This window comes from Trematomus bernacchii, unplaced genomic scaffold (genome assembly GCF_902827165.1).
Source record: "Trematomus bernacchii unplaced genomic scaffold, fTreBer1.1, whole genome shotgun sequence".
NCBI lineage: Eukaryota > Metazoa > Chordata > Actinopteri > Perciformes > Nototheniidae > Trematomus > Trematomus bernacchii.
In genome coordinates this window covers 16,798,474-16,820,420 of record NW_022987973.1, presented here as the reverse complement: position 1 = coordinate 16,820,420, position 21,947 = coordinate 16,798,474, and the positions used below count along the sequence as shown (strand labels likewise).

The 21,947-nt window shown below is 39.4% G+C and overlaps 2 protein-coding genes across 7 annotated transcripts in view; one reads left to right on the top strand and one right to left on the bottom strand.

Annotated features, from left to right (window-relative positions):
• Nucleotides 1-6,655, bottom strand: part of myo9aa (myosin IXAa) — a 105,271-nt gene extending 98,616 nt beyond the window's left edge. For all 6 annotated transcript variants that reach the window (XM_034116405.1, XM_034116407.1, XM_034116406.1 and 3 more), the window contains exon 1: nt 6,329-6,655. The gene's annotated coding sequence lies outside the window, so the exon portion shown is untranslated. The remainder of the gene's footprint in view (nt 1-6,328) is intronic.
• Nucleotides 6,656-7,927: 1,272 nt separating this feature from the next.
• On the top strand, nt 7,928-10,153 carry senp8 (SUMO peptidase family member, NEDD8 specific). Its single transcript, XM_034116068.1, has 2 exons — nt 7,928-8,028; nt 8,808-10,153. The coding sequence occupies exon 2, from the start codon at nt 8,829-8,831 to the stop codon at nt 9,492-9,494; it is 666 nt and encodes a 221-aa protein (XP_033971959.1). The 5' UTR covers nt 7,928-8,028; nt 8,808-8,828; the 3' UTR covers nt 9,495-10,153.
• The last annotated feature ends 11,794 nt before the right edge of the window (nt 10,154-21,947 follow it).

The following is a 21,947-nucleotide window of genomic DNA, read 5'->3' as shown; positions in this document are numbered from 1 at the left end:
TACCCAAATCTTTCCTTTTGCCCAAAAGTTGTTTATGGATAGTTATAAATGCCCATCAAAATGTGCCATTAAGTGAGGTGACATGTTCAACATGCTGTTATTTGTCCATATAGCACTCCAACATCATAGATATGGAATCAACGATGACATAGAACTAAGAAAATCAGCACATTTCTATATATTAAAAGTTATTGGCAGCAAATATTGTTGAATTATTTCCTAATTTATACAGTAACTGTTTGATTATTGAGTATATATATTTTCCCCAACAATCTACAGAGCCTCACACTTAAAATGTATAACATGAACACATTCATTCTTATTTCACCAACAGAGACCACGTAGAATTTATAGCATCAAGAACAAAACTTCGTAGTCAACTCCCTCTCAAAACAATACTTCAGAAGGTCAGAACAGTCCAGCCCTCCATCTGAACTCTTAATATTAAGCTCCTACTGGCTCCAACTCTCAGTCCCATAAAACTTGGGATTAGGAGGAAAACTCCTTACAGTTAGCATTTGAGTGTCCTCTCAAAGCTCACCTGCTCTGTAGTGCAGCTCAGCCAGTGGCACATGTAGAGCAAAGCTATTTGCTAAACTGAGACTTCTTTAGTGTTAAGTGGACTCTTTTCAGGCTGAGTGGAGGACTCGGACCTTGTGGAGACAAAAGGGTCCTTCTAATCGACTCCAGGGTCTCTGACCATAATCGTTCAACCAGACTACTAAGTCACTGCAGTGAATGCCCCCTCTGAATAGCATCAGTGGTACTCAGGATGAAGGCAGGTGGGAGCCAAAGGCAAAGGACAGAGGTCCTAAAGTGAACATTGTAGCACAACACGGCTTCAGAGTTAAGTGAAGCCTCCAGGAACCCTTCTCTTACGAGGAACGTTAGGACATGGTTTTTAATGATCAAACCACTATTCCTGTAAGACTATATAAGGCTCTGTTTGTTCAGCTCTCACAACCTTCAACCAAAGCTGTCAAATCTTATTTTCAGCTACAATGTAGTCATTTTTACAGACAACAACATCATACTGTCAGCCATGGGCTAGAGGTTTTTTAAAGTAATGTGAAGAATTTCCTGATAGAATTACAGAAATGTTATCTATCATTGATAAGAAATTCATTCCAAAATACAAGGATCTGTGCCTGGGTACAGGTCGTCAATTACATGTCACTTGTTATTTGACATAAAAGGTTGACTCTCCACAACATTTTATTAAAATCTGCATTGAAAATGTTGAGATATTCGAATAATTAAAAGACAAAAAAACACATTGTATGATCAAATGCCTCCCGGCAAATCTGATGCTGAAGTTTTCGCAAGGGATAAAAAACTGAAATTAAAACTACTAATCAGACCTTAATACTTCCTTTGAGAAAATTATCCTGTCCATTAAATATATTTGAGACACATTTAGCCTCCTAAACAAATAAAAAAGGGGTCGAGATTGACACAAGGTTATTGTGGCAGCTGGGGAACAGCTGAAACCAAATACATTTCCAACATTTTCTTAATAAACCAAAATATTTTAATCCACCACTATTCTACAGACTTGGCAGCCAATGTAATCTGCTCATTTACTAGTCTGATAACTTCATTATGGATTAGACAGGAGAAGCATTCCAGCTCACAGTGAGCATGTCTCAGACAGCATTTGAAATCCAGCTTATCACAGCCTGGTTGTTGTCAGTTAGCCACAACTATCTGCCTCTTCCTCCCTCTCGCCTCACTGACAGAGCACAGACTACTGTAAACTGACAGAATTCCTCAAAGATAAGAGAGGCAGCGTACTGTAGAGACACAACTCTAACTTATCTGTCCTTCTTTCTGGTCCGCTTTGCACATTTTAACATGACACGGCAATCTTCTGTCTTTTTAGAACCGTTTAAATACATATTTCTCTGCGTTTCACTGTTTACACTACAGCCTTGACGGTAATTCAAAATGCACTCCTCCTAATATTCATCTTTTTTAGCAGGCACATTCCCCAACACCTTGTCTCTCTTTTAATAGACAGTCTTAACGTCAATGGATGTTAACTTCCAGATAAAGCTGCGTTACCTCCAATGTTTTTTCTTGCCTTTAAAAACTAAATGATGTCATCTTGAAACTTACTAAATCATCATAACAATGTTCTGTATTATGCACCCAGTTTGTCCAAATGTGAAAAAAAACAAAGTCCACTTTTAACTGATCATTGCTATTTACCCCTGCAATCAATTTCATATCATATAAAGCTCGGAGTGGTTGTTAAGCAGGAAAATTAAAACAAAAGCACTGTAAGGTTAAATGCAAATGACGACTTTCTGATGACAAAGATCTACTTTAAGGCCAATGCAATGCTACCATATGAAGACTTCAACAAGTCAATAACACTTTTGACTGATGGTTAAAGCTGTAGCAGCACTGCTCTGCTAACGGGCAGTATTGTGTACCATTACACAACAGCACATGCCTAGGGATTACCAAAGGCCCTGTCCTGTCTGTACCATGAGGCTGCAGGGGGTCAGGAGCTATTGTCACAGCTGTGTCACACAACACACACACATACATTCTGCAAATCACAACTTTAGTTTTCAGAGCTCCCCTCCCAAAACACTACAGTAACATGGGAACTGGTATCTGGATTTTCTTGTTATTTTACCTGAAAATACCTAATAATAAGTTAAAAATAAGAACATTCCTCTTACAGTGATTAGCTGATTTTACATGACCATTAACCAGATCCACATTTACAGATATAACACAATCATTTAATTAAGAAAGTCATTTACGATCATAGAATCACATGGTTTTAAAAGGTCAGCGAACAAAACAAGACTTTGAAGGCTTGTATCTCTGTCCAAAACAAAAGCTTGGAGGGTGAGATTGAATGCAAGGCAACACAAAATGAGCTCGCAAACAAATCCCTAATTTTTCTTTTTTTATTCCGTTTCCTACATTAAAGGAGACATTAAAAAAGCACAAGTTAAGCTCACCTAACATAAACTAAATTGTTAAGAGGAACACAACGCACTTTCTTCTCTCCATCTCACTCCAGCTACTGTTAGCAGCAGTGAGTTAATGAGGGGAAATGCAAAACGCAGGGAAGCTGAGCCTTTGAGGCCAAAGCCTGCCTCGTATAATGGCCTACTAAAGAAAGGGGAGCTTTGTTCAGTGCAACACAAGCAGGTTCCTCTTTAATGACTTCATAGGCATGCCAATCACTTACACCACACAATCCCATCATGCGGACGCAATATTTTTCAGGACATCCCGATCATGTGAGCCTGGACCACGTGACTCCTGCTCTTCCCCCCCCCCCAAAACACAAGCTGCGGTTCGGTTCAGCAGGTAACACCTCAGGGGCAGATGAAGGGGGTCATTATTATTTTCAGATTGTGTTAGAGTCTCTTTGCTCACAGGAGCTCACATGAGCTGCTGGGGATGTACGAACAGGCATCACAGAGCAGGTTGTTACCTCAATTGTAAAGAGAGCAAAACAGAATGTTTGAGGAGAACATAAAAGAGAATCCCAACATGATGATGAGTGTCAAATGGAAGTGAAAGCTGATATTCTGATCATAAAGAATATAAATGTATTGCTGTAGTCATAGCAGCCATAACTTTCTTAACCTCATTCTAATTTGGATATCTGTACAATATCCACAGAGTTATTTGCAAAAACCCACAGACATATTTCATTGTCAAAAGAATGCGAGGCTATATATAAAGAGTTATTTTACTGCTGATAAATATCTTATGACAGGAGGGTTTCAAACTGCAGAGTGGTGGTTTCACTCTTTCTGCCATCGTGCTGCCGGTCTGCATTTCAAATGTGCTGCAGTATATTTATGACACACTCAAACACAGAGGAGGCGTACTTTTTTCAGAGAGGACATATAACTGAATCAATCTTATGACAGAAAGGTTATAAAACATGCCACTTGGGAATCTTACTAAATCTTAAGTCATATTTGCATTAGATCCACCATCTTTACTGTTGAATGCTTTATAGGAAGTGCAGGCAATGGCCATAGATTCAAAGTGACAGACATATGAATGTGTATGAACTTGAGGTAAACTTCAAGTACAGGACATGCCAAATGTAAGGCCACACAGACAGGACATGATGTAGAAGGGGACGGAACCTGAATCGTAAATTGTTACACTGAGAGGAACACCAACTGAAGTGAAGGTGAAAAACTGAACATTTTACTAAATGTTCATAGCCACAAAATCGTCTGCAGCTGGGCAGATCTACTACTGCAAAGCTTCAAGACTGAGCTTTCAATCTTCCCAGGCACAGCTTTGGTTTTTCAGGTGGTGTCGCTGATATGGCCCGACACAGAGAGAGCCCGATGTGATACAAACTGAGGCCAGTCTTTTAGAAATAGCAGACAGAGGGGGCCTGTGGGGTGTCAGATGTCGACAGGGACCAGTTGCCGGAGTCTCGGCCTGGTCCGCCTCTCAGGCTCAGGGCAGCTGTGTCTTCTCAGACCTCACATTCCTGCAGGACAGGCCCACTTTACCCTCATCACCTGTGCTGATCTGAGGGCAAGACCAGCTCTCGGGGGAACTTCACAGCTACTTGAATTAAAGTCATTTTATGTATCATTTTGCTGATATGAAAGGATAGAGGGATTCTGATCTAAAGCGAAAACCACAATAAGTTTTTTAAAAATGCTAAAGACCAAATGTGGGCAAGGGAAACCCCCATGAGAGGTTGATATGCAGCCCTAGTATTCTCAGAAATACTGTCATTAATACATAAAGGTATTATGTCAGGGATGTGCTAGTCCAATACCCAATGTTGGTCTGATACTGGCTCAAAATGGTGATCACTGCTTCACTGCATTTTAAAGTGGTGTTTTGTAGGCTCCAAGTGAACAAACTTAGTTTTAGAGAACTTTTGATCAAATCAACAAATCAATGCGGTTAATTGTGTTGTTACTTGTGGACTTAAAAGATACGTGTGAAAAGGTTTGTATAAAAAAAAAGAGCACTAATGGGACATATCTGTTGTGGGTACGCATGTCTTCCGTTAAGGGAGATGTGTATTTATTTCAGAGTTTGAGAGTTATGTTTTTAAGATAGCTAAACAAGGTGCATTCATTATTGTATAATTAAAAGCTTAGTTTGAAAAGAAGTAAAAAGATGACGAGCAGAAACAAGGTTGCGGGATCGGACATGAAAAACTGGTATAAAACCCTATATTATATAATTCTCACATAGACACAGAGATGGAAGATTACGAGGAGCATTTGCATGGTTTACGGGTTACTGACCATGAATTGCAAGGTCCCCAGTTCGGGTCCAGCTTGGAAAGCTTTGTTGCATGGTACCCCCTCATCTTCCTGTCAACACTCAACTGACAACTCTATAATAAAAAAGGAACAAAATATCCAAAAAGATCCTCAGAAACTACAACCAGGAACTGGAACTATAAACTCAGAATGATCAGCACAGACACAATATAGGCCAAAGCCTCAAGGGAATACTACAGTGACAAAGTCATCTTGCACAGAAATATAATGTACATGGGGTTGTCAGTTGGGGCAGTCATGAAGGCAACTCTGTCCACTGCTCAGAGACTTCTCCATGATTCAGCAGCTTCCTCACCCCATTAGACCTCCATGTACTAGAACTGCAGTCTTTATTGCCTCCTCTGCATTATATACTCTATGACCTCCACTAAATAATACATTCAGACATTTACCCCACCCTACTGCAGACAAACATTTAACCTGAACTTCATCCCTAACATGAAAACAGAATACTGTCCTTTCATTTATGCTGCATCATCCATGATTTTCATTCATGCTTTATGTCTGCATTTTCTATTTCTCGTTGTATCTTTTAATGTAGCCTCCTTCACAAGGTCTGACGATGAAAATAAACCTTTTGGCAACAACTGACACATCAAAATCATATCGATGCTAATTGATGTGTAATCCTTGGCAACAAAAACCCAAACAAGAACCATGATTCATCATTTTTACAAGGTGTCACGTTTCCAAATGAACATTTTGGTGGCTTCAGACAGAGATGTAGGTCTAGAGGCGGTCTGTAGATGACATGACACTAAGCTGCAACTCAAACTTTTCACAAGCTTTCACACCACACACATAGCCTAGAAACACAAACACAAACATTTCTGTGACATTCAACAGAAACACCGTGGACAACCATCTTGCAAATGCGTGCAGATTAAAGGAACAAGTTTCTTGAATCATTGGTTGCTTGCAGCCCCAAAGCCCCTCTTCCACTGCGGGGCAGCCCACCACACACACACACACACACACACACAACAGTGTCCGATAACTACTAAACATCACACTCTTACCTCCAGACGTGAACGCTGAAGTCAGTCGTAAGTGGGACTCAAGTTTTCCGTCTGCTCTCAGGATGGGTTGCAGAGCCACACACTTGTAGCCACATAAAATGCCTAAGTATCTATTTAATTCCCCGCATTCCCACTGAATTCATGTGTATCCTTCTATCTCCCGCCGCTCGCCTCCGAACAACTCCTCGAAATGTACCTCCACTCCGAGTACTTGCGCTATTTTATCCGTGCGTGTTCGCTGTTGTAAAATGTAATTAAAAAGCAGTCCTTCGCAGCTCGCTGACGGGCTCTGGAAACTACACTTTGCTTTGCTAATCAGTGCGGCCGCTCCGGGGGCGCGCGGTAGTGCGCGGTCACGCTGCTCCTGGGCGGGGTTAAAAAGTAGAGGGAGGACCTCGGAGGCGTGCCCCCGGGACCGGAGCCAAACAGTTTACCGGGGGTGAGGGGATTTTTAACGTAGTGGCCACATGGGGGAATTGCAGCTTCCCTGTTCGTCATAATAACCGGACAACTTGTATGTAAAAAAACAACACAATTATTGGAAAATAGGTGACTAATCAGTTTTCTAAACTCTCAACCTTAAGTGCGAAGAAGTGTATACTTCACATGAATGGAGTGCAGCCATTTTAATGTTGAATTAAACACATATTAAAGAGTATCATTTATCAATAAACCTTAACCAAAAACTGAAGAAATCAATTAGCGAAAATGTAGAATTATATATGGAATCACCAGGCATAGGCTATATAAGACCAACAAAGAACAAAAGTAAAAATTAAGTGGGTAGTTCCCCCAAAATCTTATGCCTTTTATACACCATACAAAAGAGGACTTATTATTTCTCAGAAATAGACAAGTTTAAATCATACTTTTTCTTTTAAAGAAAAGAGTCAAAAGTTCGAAATTCATATAGAATGTTAATATCAACAAAAATAAATGTTGACACATGGCATGAGAAAAAAACATGTGTTCTAAAGTTTTGTGCCTAAAGAACATTTGTAATTATAATGGAAAAATGTGATTATTGGTATATATTTCCACATTCAGGTGGAACGGATGGCTTAGCAAAATCAAAACAGTTTGTATTCTTTTAACATTCTTTATAGGCTACATAAAAGTAGATTTGTGGAAAAATAAACAATTAAGGATCTGTTTCATAATTTAGGCTACTATCACTAAAATGTATAGAGAATCATTATGGGTAAAAATTCCTTTTGCGTCCCTCCTTTTGTTTACAAGTGAATGTAATATGTTGCTTGTATTTTTACTGGAAGTTTGTAGTTTCTATTTATAAAAAAGAAAGTTGTCGTTCCACGGACGTAGCGAAACAACAGGAAGGAAGTAGGCACTAAATAACTCGGTAGCGAGGTACACACACTGCACCACTTGATTTTAAATGATGGTTTAATCACATTTTAGCGTATATTTTGAGTGTATTTATTATTTCTGGTGACGGTAGATGTGGTATGTTGTACATGTGTGGGTGTATTTTGTATCATATAACTGTAAACTGTAAGCAAAGATAACTTTTAAATGACAGGAGGTAACGAAGCAGCTGGTATCTTTCCAGTGAGTGTACTGCGCGACACCCTGTCGCAAACAAGTTAAAGGTCTTCCTGTAGTGCTTTACGTTAGTCAATGCAATGAGGTGCGAGACTGCAGATTTCCTGCTACTTTTTATTTGAGTGTGTCTTTTACAGGTATGGACATTTCATTAAGTTCATATATTTTCGTTTTACAGGACATTGTTCAAGTTGTACAGGATAAAATGAACGTTTAGCGGAGTTGTTTCGCTTCGTGTGATGGGAGAAGTGACAGTTAGCTAACTAGCTCATGCTAATGGTTCATCATCAGGGAGCTGTCTATGGTCAAATGAAACGCACTGCAGTAATGTGATACTCTCCGCAGTGGCATCACCGGTCACTGGCAGCCTGTTACAGCATTTGGAGGTTTATATCCAATCATACGTTATTGTAAATACTAGGTAATAACGCGATTTCTTAATAAGATGATGAACCATTTGACGTGTCTCAGTGAGTAACGTTAACGGCCAACAGCAACAAACCGTAATCGAACCCAAATGAAATGTTCCCTTTAACTCCAGACATCAGAGTTTAAGGGTTTATAAGGTGGTATTTACATTGTACGACCTTAACCCAGCCACACATCTTATCCCTGTGACGCAAGTTAGTAATCAACCATCAAATGAATTTGTAATAATTGGGTTTACATCATCATTTTCAGGATGATTTCACAAACCTTTTTTTATTTGAGAAAAATACACCAGATGTAAGATTAAACTGCAATTGTAAGAGACAGTGGAGTCTTTTTGTTAAGCAATTGTTTTGTATTAACTCACATAACATGTTTTGGAAAGACAAATAACAAATGAAAACAGATAACAATACAATTTAAAATGTTTATTTTGCACAACTTTATCAGCTAAACATTCAGCACTGTAAATCTTGTGTATTTGCAGACGGGCACACTTGACTGGGGGATGGACCCTGTGGTGGTGAGCTACCAGGACAGCCTGTTGAGACGCTCTGATGTGTCGCTGCTGGAAGGACCTTACTGGCTCAATGACCAAGTCATTGGTTTTGCCTTTGAATACTTTGCTGCTGAGCGCTTCAGAGTCCTGGGGGAGACCATCACCTTCATCAGCCCGGAGGTCACCCAGTACATAAAGTGTGCTTCCTGCCCCAATGAGTTAGCAATATTTCTGGAGCCGCTAAATCTTGCTTCTCGTCATTGGGTCTTCCTGGCCGTTAACGACAACTCCAACCAGACCGCCGGAGGATCCCACTGGAGTCTCCTGGTCTACCACCACAACTCCAAGCACTTTGCACATTATGACTCTCAAAACGGCAGCAATTCAACACACGCACGGCGCATCGCCCGCAATCTAGAGCCTTTCTTGGGTGCGGGGAGAAAAGCGCAGTTTGTGGAGGAGCCCTGCCCATCCCAGAAGAACAGCTATGACTGCGGCATGTACGTTATCTGTATAGCAGAGGCCTTGTGTGAAAAGGCGAGGGTGGAGGCCTCGCCATGCCTTCCTGTGCAAATCATCACCCCGGCCTACATCACTCAGAAGAGGATGGAGTGGTGCAGACTGATCCAGAGTCTGGCTCAGAATGACCTCTGCTGCGCTCTTTCCTTTCCTTAGCCTGGCAACTTGCCCTCACTATATGAAGAACAGCCTCTCTACATATCTACTGCTGGAGCAACTGAATGCACTCCTACAATACAGTATAAAACTACATATGAAGTATATTTCTATTAGACTCATTATAATACCCCATAAAAGAAAAAAATGACGCAATGTTACAAATCTTGGTGTCATGTTTATGCCTTGTATATGCACAGCGACATACAATATGTGGACCTGAACACCAGCATGCCTATAAGGAAATGTACTTCCATCTACATTTTTACTAAGAATGGAAGTCAAGTTGTATTTTAGCTTGCGGCGAATGTAGAAATGTTTACACTGATTATTGCTCAGGGTCATTTTAAAAGAACTAGAATTGATGATAAGAATGTGAATCTTAACCTTGGCTCCTACTTTATGTTACATGCACATTTGGTTTCTCAGTTTGCATAGCAGGTTATGTCTACAACAACAAACTTTTAGTTTTGAAACATTTTTAGGAAAATTGCTGTATGAGGGTGAGACGTGCACTGTGTGCTCTGACTGTTTATGGGACAAAGGACCATTTTGATTGGTGGAATGTATTATATTATGTTCTCACAAAAAGCAAGTGTCAAATTCACTGTCTGCTGGTCTAATAAACTTGGTGTCACATTTTTGATGACAAAACTGTTCATTTGCTTTTTGCTTTTTTTGTTTGAAGTCCCCGCTCTCTTATAGTTAACTGTATCAGAGAAGTATTGATGTTGGTGTTTTACAGTTAAAATGTATAGTATTTTATAGGTTAGGCAAGGCAAGGCAAGTTTATTTATATAGCACCTTTCAACACAAGGCAATTCAAAGTGCTTTACAAAAATGAAAGACATTAAGCAAATAGTATTTAAAAACAGTCAGTCAGTCAGGTTAGGTCCCGTTATTAACCAAAATGCAATAGGAAAGACATAAAACAATATTGATCCACCTAAGTGAGACCTTTACATTTTGGGGTATTATTTAAAAATGAAAACATTCTGTGGGAGGTATAAATATGTTTAAAATGGTTTTCTGATGATTATTTATAAGTTAACAGAACTAAACTGAAATATCTGGCAAAACATTTAAAGCAAATTAATTTCAGTACTTCAAGATATTAAGTGCTCAAATGTATTAGAGTTTACTTTTTAAATAAAACAACTTATTGTTGTAATATTGGTGCAGCATGATCACAGCTAAATAAAGCACAATGCATTAGGGGAGCAGTGTAATCTTCATTGTGATTACAAGAAATCTGTTGCAGTAACTATCAAACTGGAACAGACACTTTCACTTGGACACATTTTTACAAATAGTTTATGTTAAACTCAAATATATATAATTTTCCATAAGTAGAGTGTGGGTAACAATGAGCTGTCATCCAGCATTGCATTTTAAATTAAGAAAGGAAAGAAAACTATACCAACAACTGTACGACTGGCACCGTTTGCATATTTATAAGCAAGCCTTATTATAGCAGGTTTCAACATACTGTAGATAGTCAGGCAGCAAACCAATCGCAACGTGGGTGTGGGATGAACTCTATGATGCACAGAAATGTCTCGTAATGACGGGAGAGGGAGTGAGAATAAGTTAATACGATTGTCCTGTCTTGTATTGTGTAATCTGTAATGTTATACTAGTGTGCTGATCTGAAACTAAAGGGTCGTTTTTAACTACAACATACATTCATCAATTGACCAGTAGTATAATTGGGAATACTCATTGTAATTGTGCTCCATATGGGGAAAAAGTCAATTCACATGGCTTGGACTGTTTCCAGCCTCTGCGCTCCTTCCTCTGGCATCATGTGCACGTCTACATCCCACAGGCATATTTCACCCGGAGTAACCAGTCAGACGAGCCATCAGGGTTTACTATTGTCGTAATAAAACGTCACAAAGCCGTGGCATTCACCACCCTGGCAGTACACACATTAGAGAGACAAAGCGCCCAGGGAAAGGCACATTCATTAGACTGATTTGCTTCTTAATGGCCAATTTACCAAGTCCACTCCATTAAGTCTTACAGGGAAACCGCTCTTGAATTGTCAGGTCTGAAGCATTGCACCAAGGTTTGGCGTCTTGATTAAAAATGAATATTACAAATGTGCTGAATTACGTAAACTGAGATGGATAAACTTTAATCCTGAAAAATCCTGTTCCCTGCTCTGCTTTAGCATGCATTTAGCACGATACACAGCTTTCTGTTGCGTAAAACAAACCTTCTTAGTATTGGTGCCTTTGTTCTGCTGTAAATTAACCGAGGGCTTAATCACTGTCGAAATTACAAAAGGATATTCTTCACCTTCAGGGCCAAGAATTGACTCTCCTCCCTCACTCTGTATGCAAGTGCACATCCCTGTTAAACAGCAGTTGGCCTTTGATGTCGGGGCTTGAAGTAATTGTTGGACAACGAGTCTGTTGATATCAATTACTGAAATGAGATTCCATAAACAATAGTTGGACCAAAGGTCTCGTTAAAATAATTAAATATACAAAACAGTATAGCTGCGAAATGTAACTTCTTCCAGGAAGATACAAAGTTACAATTCAAATACTGTATGTTTTCATGTAGGCAAGGAAAATAATATAGGTGTCAAATGACAACAACAACCTCTATAAAAAGGGCCATGACTTGCCCCATCTAAGGGGTAAATTGATCTGCGTCAAGGGGTAAATTGAGCTATCTGGTTAATTGACCAATTGACTTGTTTGGTACAGGATTGTTGTTTCTGTCTGCTATTTCAAAAGCCAGTTCACAGCATAAACTGGAAATACTAAAGTAAAGTACAAGAACCTCAACCGCAACAAAGACTCAAGTACAGTTCTTGAGTAAATGTATTTAGTTACTTTCCACCACAGCCAGTAAAGATACATTAGGAAATATTAATTATATTTTCTTGTCTAAAATGTCAATATGTGTTCCACTTATTCTCAAATCGTGCTTGTTTCCAAAACTGCTGGAGGAAAACTGTAAAACAGCTGGCCCAGATGTTGTCAGTCTATGGGGACCGGTGGGTAAAAGCTCAGTGCACAAAACCCTACATGCATTTATATATAATTTTACTTTAAGACAGTGTTTTACAGTTGGATAATGTGTATTTGTGGCAAGATCGTATGTTGCTCAAACAAAATGGGACTTATCAAACTTTGCATGGATGCACATCTATACATTATTTTATGAACATGTTGACAGTAAGTCAAAATATTGCCTTAAATGGTTTATTAATTTTTTCTACGTTGTGCTCACATGTTGGATATTCCCAATAAAGTTTAATTTGATTGAATCATAACACACTTAATAATGGATGATCTGAATTCCATTAGAATGTGAATGTGATCCATTCTGTTTTTAGAATGGATCTTTCGTAGATTCTCAGGCTCCGGAATGACCAACACATGGATGGGCACTCCGGAGCCTTCTTTCCTCTCTTCACATGCTCTCAGATCACAGTCAGACGCAGTCAGACTGTCTTTTACTCAACGCTTTCTCTGAAAATAAGTAGTTAACCAGCTCATTTTTGCATACAGACGACTACCTAAGACGTTCTGTCACTAACCACAAGATCTCCGTCATGGAAGATGTAAGATTTGACTTTTTAAACACATGTTGTTTTCATGTATCTTTTTAAATCATTGAGACCCTCCAAACCCGTTAAATTCAGAGATACACCTTGCAATATTGACATTGCTTTACATTTTTTAGGGTAAATTAATCAAACAGGACCTACTGTAACACTGACCTACTTGTTGAACAAATGAGCATGCTTATACAAATAATGTTTCTCTACATATCTTAACTTCTAAAACTAAGTAATGCAGGCATTGACACTAGTATTTAATTGTGTTATTTGAATATGCTCCCAATTCACACATTTTCTAACTATTTACATGACACACAATGTTTCAGAAATATTCAATTGTCATCTTTACCCAAACGATACACATGGTGAGCAGAAGGGAAGGGTGAATTAACAGCAGAAGAGATTGACCTCTTTAATCAGTGTGATAGTTTAAATTGCCATGTGGTTAAATAAAATCTAGTGTATTTATAGCTTTGTAAAAGATAAGTTGTAAACTTTAGCAGACAGCAGACAAGCAGGCTTTAACAGATCTTCCAGACTTACAGCAAAAAACTGTAACAAAATGTCACATTATATAAATCATTTAATTCAATTAATGTTATATTTTCATAAGTTCAGCTGTACTAAGACAAAAGTTATTATCCAAAGGATAGCTTATGCATAGGGCTTTGACTCCATTTGTTGACGACAAGATGCATTCTTGGCTAGGGTAACAAACTTGAAAATGTTCCATCATGAAGGGAAATTGCATTTCTCTAACTTAAATTCGTGTTTTTTTAAAATGTTCTTACAGCAACCACTTTGGCATTTTTGCTTATGTATAATTTAATGATATGTTTAAATTATGCAGAGCAGTGATCTGAGGTTGTTTTCTTTTTTAGCTTCAGACGGACCACCCATCCTCACCTGGCTTCTCACCTGGTTCTGATCATGGTGCACACAGTCCAGGGGCATACTCCTTGCTTGGGTCCATATCGGACTCCTCTACTGGGTCCTCACATGGTTCTGACCACAGTACATCCAGTCCACGGACAAACAAAGTAAGGAGGGGCAAAGACTCCACACGAACACAACATTACACATTTCACACATTTTCTATTAATACATGGGAGAGTGGAAAATGAAAGAAAAACCTTACTCTTAACTTTTCTAGCCTATTTTCCAACATTATGCAAAGTCGTAACATAGTGTATAAAACTGGAGGGAAAAAAGGGGCGAAACGGGAAAATTCTACATGGATGAGCTTTATTTTGTTATGCCACTCCATAGTATGTTAACGTCAGTGAAGAAGTGGTCTAATGTTGTTTTTACCTTTAGATGGACCAATGTTACACATGGTCATTGGCGCACCTTGAAGGCCCCAGCAGGCCCAGCCACTCCCAGAGTGAGTCCTCATCTGTGTCCTCATCTGAGTCCTCATCTGGGTCCTCATCTGAGTCCTCATCTGAGTCCTCATCTGGGTCCTCATCTGAGTCCTCATCTGGGTCCTCACCTGAGTCCTCATCTGGCTCCTCACCTTGCTCTGACATTGGTGCAATCAGTCCAGCAGGAGACCCAGAACACAAAGAGTCCAGCAACCCAGGGCTCAACATGGAAAAGGTCCCAGTGGAGGCCTCCCCATCTGCCCCCCCAGTGGGCCCTGCACTGGCCTCTGATCCTGGCTCCTTCACCAAGAGCCCTACAACCACATCTTGTCCACCTTCAAGGGCGGTCCAGAGTCCTTCCCCTAGCTCCCAGGGTGACTTCGTACCAGGCTTTGAACCTGGATACTACCATGGCTTTCCAACTCGCCCGAACCCTGAAGTGGAGTGGTCAAAGAAATTCTGTGAGTTGATGAACTGGCCAAACCAGTTCTACAGCGGTTGGGCCAACAGATATGCTGAACCTGCAGCTACGTCAGAACCTGCCTCCCCAAGTTTCTCCCAGAGGAGCCCCCAAAGTTCCTCTCAAAAGTCTCCCCGTGGAAGAGAGCGGCAGAAAGTGAGCTCTCCTTACCAGGTTCCCAGCAAGACTTTGGAAGCACCTGGACCTAAAAAAAGGATAGCACCCACTCACAGACCTGTGGTACCCAGTGGGCTTGTGAGAGCAGCCCGCTCTATCACACCTGTGTCACGCAGTGGGCCTCTGACAGCTGCCCCCGCTAAAAGACCTGTGGCACCTAATGTGCTTCTGAGAACAGCCCTCGTTAACAGACTTTTGGCACCGAATGGGCATTTGAAAACAGTCCTGGCTAACAGACCTGTAGCAACCAGTGGGCCTTCAAGAGCATCCCCCTTTAAAAGAGGCGTGCTACTCATTGAGCCTCTGAGAAAACCCACCTGTAAAAGACCTGCGGCATGCAGTGATCCTCTGGAAGCACCCCGGGCTAAAAGACCTGTGGCACCCAGTGAGGCTTTGAGGAAAGCCCCCTCTAAAAGACCTCCGTCACCCAGTGAGCCTTTGAGAAAAGGCCCCACTAAAGGACTTGCAGCACCCAGTGAGCCTTTGAGAAAAGGCCCCACTAAAGGACCTGCGTCACCCAGTGAGCCTTTGAGAAAAGGTCCCTCTAAAAGACCTGCATCACCCAGTGAGCCTTTGAGAAAAGGTCCCTCTAAAAGACCTGCGTCACCCAGTGAGCCTTTGAGAAAAGGTCCCTCTAAAAGACCTGCAGCACCCAGTGAACCTCTGAGAACAGCCCCCGCTAAAAAATGCAGGGAACTCAGTGAGCCTCTGTCGGTGCAGAAATGCCCTGAGTTAAAGTGGACCAAGACCATAAAGGGTCTGAAAAACTCTAGGACCCAGTTTGGCAGCAGGTGGCAGAAAACAGGCGTGAAAACGTCTGGTAAGTCTGCAGATAAACATGTGTGTTTATCATCCTAATTTTGAGCTCACTTTTTTTCTTAGTCAGTTAAACAGACCTAAATTAATTTGATTTATAAAAAATGTAATTGGTTAAATTGCTTTAGAATTAGAATTAGTCTTTTGAATGAAATTATACATTGCTGTGGAAAAGCTTTTGAGAGAAATGTGTCCTTGTCACTGCATCATGACTCATGGTCTGCACATAGGGGGGGGGGGGGTCTGGGTGGGCTCCTCTGTGCAGAAAGAAAAAGGATGGAGATGTTAAGGGGTTTATATGTCTGTCAACGCCCACCTTATATCAAAACAGTCTGCAGTGACAAGGACCTCAGTGCAGGGGCCACACTGGGTATAATAGGGGAAGAAACTATTGTATTGGGGGAAATTGTTTTAGTAGATTTAAAAAACAAGATATTTAAAATGTACAAATGTATGTTTTATCATGATTGCTGTAGTGATGAATTTCATAATAAAAATAATAACATTTTAAGTAACTAACTCTCCTTGTCTCCAATCCGTCTTTCAGATCAAAAAGAGGAGGGGAGAGCCGAGGAAAAGGAGTAAAGAGAAGGAAGAAGGTTGAGGAGTGGGCATCTGTGAACTCAATAAGAAAGGTAAATATAATATTTTATAATATATATAATATAAAGTCTCAATTCCATTATTTTTGTTACAATTGACGTGATGATATAATCTTGTCTTTTCTTTGTCTTTCAGATGCAACGCAATGCGTTTTTTGGGATCAGTCACAGCAAATACTTTTAAATAAAATGTACAAAAAAAAGGAAATGTTTCAGGTCAGTTTCTGAGGTTTATGTTTGCCCTTGATGGGTTTTACAGAAACTTAGAAATTATGTTTAGGAATTAAATACATAAAGTATGAAAATATTCCTTAAAAATGTCATATGAAAACCTGGGAGTATTAGAGCCAGGCAATGTCCAAAATAAAGACCACATTTCTAGGGTTAGGGTTAAGTGCCAGGAATTAAAAGGAAAAATCAGAGGAGAATGATTTATTTTTGACATTTTGAGAATGAATTCAAAATCACAAGAATAAAGTTGAAATGTTGTGATTCAATTTTTAACATTTGAGAATAAATAATACTAATAGCGTCAGCAAGTATACAGAAAGTATACATTCAATTGTTGACAATTCAGATTCATTATCGTAAGAAAAAAAAAGAGTCCCTGGTCCAGTGCTCACAGCAGAATAGTACAAAAGGCCAATGGCAAATGGTATATTGGAAAAAGAAACAGAACTAGAAGAGCAAATACTTTTAGGGGTGTGTGGGGTTAGAGGAGACAACTTGTACTTTCAGTAAATCCACACATACATTAGTTCCATAAGGTAAAGACGTAACATTTAAACAAATAGTACATTATTAGTTCTAGATTGTATTGCACATTTTAATCATACTTGTCCCTTAGTGGGATTTATAACGTTTAAATTAAATCAGCAGTTAGCTTTAAGTGTATGTTGTGTTAACATCATATTAGCCTCAAACAGCTAGCTTAGTGTCACTGAAAAACTAAATACATGAATCAAGAAAATGGACAATCACAAAAGAGCTGTGTGAAAAATAATGCAGATAATTATTGAACAAGGGGAGTTGATGTAAATGAAATAAACATTTACTGCGATAGACCAAACAAAACAATTAATTTCAAAGAGGATGAATTTGCATTCATCATATTATATATTCATCATAAGGCATATGGTAAAAGGCACACTCAGGACAACACATTCAAAAACACGGCCATCGTGGTGAGTGCACGCACTGCAATTACTTGACAGTTGAATTATTGCTGGACATTTGTAAAATAATCACAGATATCATTATTTTGTTCAAGACAGTTTTATTTTAATCATACTTAACATAACAATGCTTTCCAGTGGGCCAAAGTAACCTGTTGTCCCTCTGGTTCACAGTTCCTGATTTCTAACCAGATCAACTGAAAAGTTCTGCCTTAAATAAAGGCTCAGTGATTCAAAACAGGTGTTGCTAATTGGACCACCATGTACTGCATGGGCAACGGTGTCAATCATTTCAATTAAAATGTCATTGTTTAGGGTTTTAATTATTTTTTTAAATAGCATATGATGACTTCTTTGATTTATTGTGTTTCATTATTTTAAGATACCTTTGAATAAATGTGTAGTTATTTAGAATTCCACTAATTAATTGGATAAATAGTTGGCTGGCCTATGGGGAATGCTAACATATATAAGCCTCTGGCCACCAATGCTTGGGGGAGTCTGACGGTGAATGTAGAGCAGAGAGGCACCTATGAAAAATGTTCTGTAATTTTGCTTTTTCACCATCTATCTGTAAATAAACTCAAGCCATCTTTTTAATTGTCTTAGTTATTTCACCCACACTTTTTGTAACACATATTAAACTTAGAGTAAACATAGGTTGGAGCTCTTCCTTCAGCACATTAACTGAGTTAAACAAATAGTGTGCATGCCTTGGTTACATAAAAGCCAACAAACATGATGAAAATGTAAGAAAAATAAATTATGAATAAATTATTTGCATCTTGCAGTTAGCCTGTGAGGTGTTGCTACAAGACTTAAAAACGTACTGCTACAGCCGTCTAGAGCTCTACCTTTATTAAAAATACATATAACTGAGACAACCAGTATGAAATTGTTTTTTATTTATGACAACACATATATCTACATTTATGGACAAACAGAGAGCTCCATTCGTGAACAAACCCACTGCTGTTTTTCAGCTGCGGTGTGTAATTGTTTTCAGGCAGCAGCCAAGGTTTTCCCTCCAGGATCTCCAGGTGGTTCATATTTACTTGTCAGTAGAACCCCTTGGGCCTGGAACAGGTACATAATAAACAAATGCACACATAATCTTACACACAAATCCTACATTGAACTCAGAACTGTCTTTGAAATAAATGTGAAAATCTGTTTTTGGAGTGTTGGTTGTACCTTACATCCTGTCCTGTCACAACACATCTGCAACCAACTGCAACAACTTGGAACCATTCTAGCTTCATTTACAGCAACATTCGTGAGAACCACTGTGATTGCAACAAGCAACATCCCATTAAGAGGCCCAAAGCAGCACAGTAACATCCTGGATGGCACTGTTTTCAGGTGTGCAACTGCATGGTAAAATGTCATTTCAGGAGGTGTAAGTAGGTCAAGTCCTTATCACAACACCACATCAGGACTGAAAGGATAAGGGGAGAATTAGATGCTCCAGCACATGGCTTTGGAGCATGACTCCCATGAGATAAGGCTTCATTATTGTGCTCCATGCTCACTAACTGTACCATTGAAATGCAGTAATGCCAGCCAGGCCTGTCCACTTGGATCAGATGGTAATCTGAGTCTTATCTAGGTCAGTCATTGTATGAGCACACTATTTCATATTCAATCCCTGTTGGGAAATTCCAAATCAAAGACTCAACAAAGACATAACAGAAAGTAAAACACTGGCTCCAGTTTTAATATGCAAAATATTTGTACAATCCTAAAATGTTGTGATGTGAAATAGCAGAACAAGACACATTTGGGGAAATATGTCAAAAATGAATTAGGTTTTAGTAGCCTAATGCTTGACTTGTATCAACCTCTAGTGGCAAACAGGGAATTAAAGCAACATTTCTTCTAGAGCACTGCCTAAATGGATTTATAACTCATATAAATAATCCCATAAATCCCATTTTAACATTAGCTTCGGTTAGCATTAATATGGGAATTTGAGAAAAACAGCCAGCCTAAATGCCTTTAAGCACACATTTAAAGTTTTACACTGCGTTTTTTTGTATAGATTACACAAAGAAGATGTCATGTTATGATGTTAATTAGTAAGGTTTAGATCTATATATAAACATCTATAACATACATTTGATGTTGAGCTCATCTCAGGAGTTATTTTGTACTGAAACACAATGTATAATATAATGTACTCTGACTGGTTTTCCATACTTCCCAGAATGACTTGGAACAGTTTCCAGAAAATGGGTGTGAACTTGACGCTCTGAGCCAATGGTGGGCATGTGGACGCATAAATATAGTGAAGCTATCCGACTTGTTTGTGAACACCGGGGTGTGTCTGTGGTCATGGGCAGGGCTCTGATAATCAAAACACAGTTTAACTTGTGGCTGCTCTGCATTCTGATCCTTGAGGTCGACTGGCAGTGGGTAAATGAAACGTTTTGTTGTTAAACTTTGAGGTAGCTGACTATATTTGTGTACAATCAAACTCAAGTGTATCTGCCTAGAATGATGTCATGTCTTCTTGTTGTCTGGTTTTTCTTCATAATAACAAAAATAGGCCCCAATTGATAGACTTCTCAAACAGAACTGGACCCGCTTCTAGGCGTCTGATAGATCTACTTGCTTATCTTACAGATTTTCATGAAATGATGTCATGAAGTCTAATATTAACCTTATTTTATTCTCTAGTACCATTTCTTAAGCTCTGTCAGGAGAAACTATGAATCTGTGCACATCCATCCATCTTACTTTTTAAATTATCCCTTTTTCAGTTTAATGTACATGCTATTACCTAACCTTTTTAAAGCAAAAAGTGAAACTTACATTTTAAGGCCTCAGTGTAGAATATTTTCACAAGATGCAAGACAGTTGCGATTGTACTCTCTCTGGATATCTGGTACCAAAACCCCCTTGTATATGAAGACATATTTGCACAGTTAACTGCAGTGAAACATGCCTCCTCTCACTTCATAAATTGACATCACCTCTAATGCACCTGAGTTGTGTTCTCAGCAGATGTGGACACATTTAATGCTCGCTGAGGTAATGCATTGCTGCAGGTCTTCCTGCAACACGGACAGTGTGTGATGTTTTTAACGTGTGTGATACAGACTATTACCACAAAGTTACAGTCAGCAATCTCCTTTGCACCAGAGAGGTCAAAGGTCACATGGAGAGCATTCCACTACGGCTCCCCGGAGGCAGGGATGAGGCTGCAGCCATCTGCTACGACCTGCCCTGTTACTCTACAGCTAAATCTGGCGCACGCACACACACACACACACACACACACACACACACACACACACACACACACACACACACACACACACACACACACACACACACACACACACACACACACACACACACACACACACACACACACACACACACACACACACACACACACACACACACACTCTCCCCCCTTTGTGCTTTTTAAGGTATCCACCTGGCTCGCTGGTCAACGGAGATTAAAAACTTGGTGTTGCATTAGTAAATAGTTGTTCGTTTACTGAGTGCTTATTTTTTGAAGAATGCGCATGCATCAGAGCTCGACGAAATCTTCAGCTTTAGCTCAATAAAGTAGCAATACAAACAAAATGACGTCATCAGTAAAAATCCTGCATTTAATCTGTACATTAAGTATTAAGATGTTGATAGTATCTAAAATAAAACTACTCATTGTGCAATATAATTTTACAATTAAGTTAAATGTATAACTGTGTATCATATTTTATAAGCTCATCATACCTTTTTTGTATGCAAAAATATAAATCTGCACAGTAACTACAGCTGTTTAATAAATGCGCAGAGCCTGTTGCAGCCTTTGTAAGTACTTCATTTTACTCTAAAATGAAATACTTACAAAACACAACATAGAGAAGGTTTAACTTCACACTTATTTAAAATCCATGTGTGAAAGGGAACTTTCAAGTTCAATCTAAGTCTAATTTCAGGCCAAATATCAAGATGAGGTTTTATTACTTGAAACATGTTTGTTCAGGATGGGTAGTGGCAGATTCCTGGAATACTCTTCAGACACTGACCTCTGAACCAGGTGTCCTCCTTTTCACCGCGGGAACTGCAGCACCTGTCAATCATTCTGGTTGTCTTGTTATCCAGGTGGTCCAGCCTTTGAAGTTGCAAACTTTTGGTTTTTGGATTAGACCAAATATTGGATAGGAGAGAATTCATATTTACTGTACAATGGAGTATAGAAGAATATGAAGGAATTTACACAGGCAAGTTTTCCTTCACCAGAACTCAGTTCGGCTGTGTG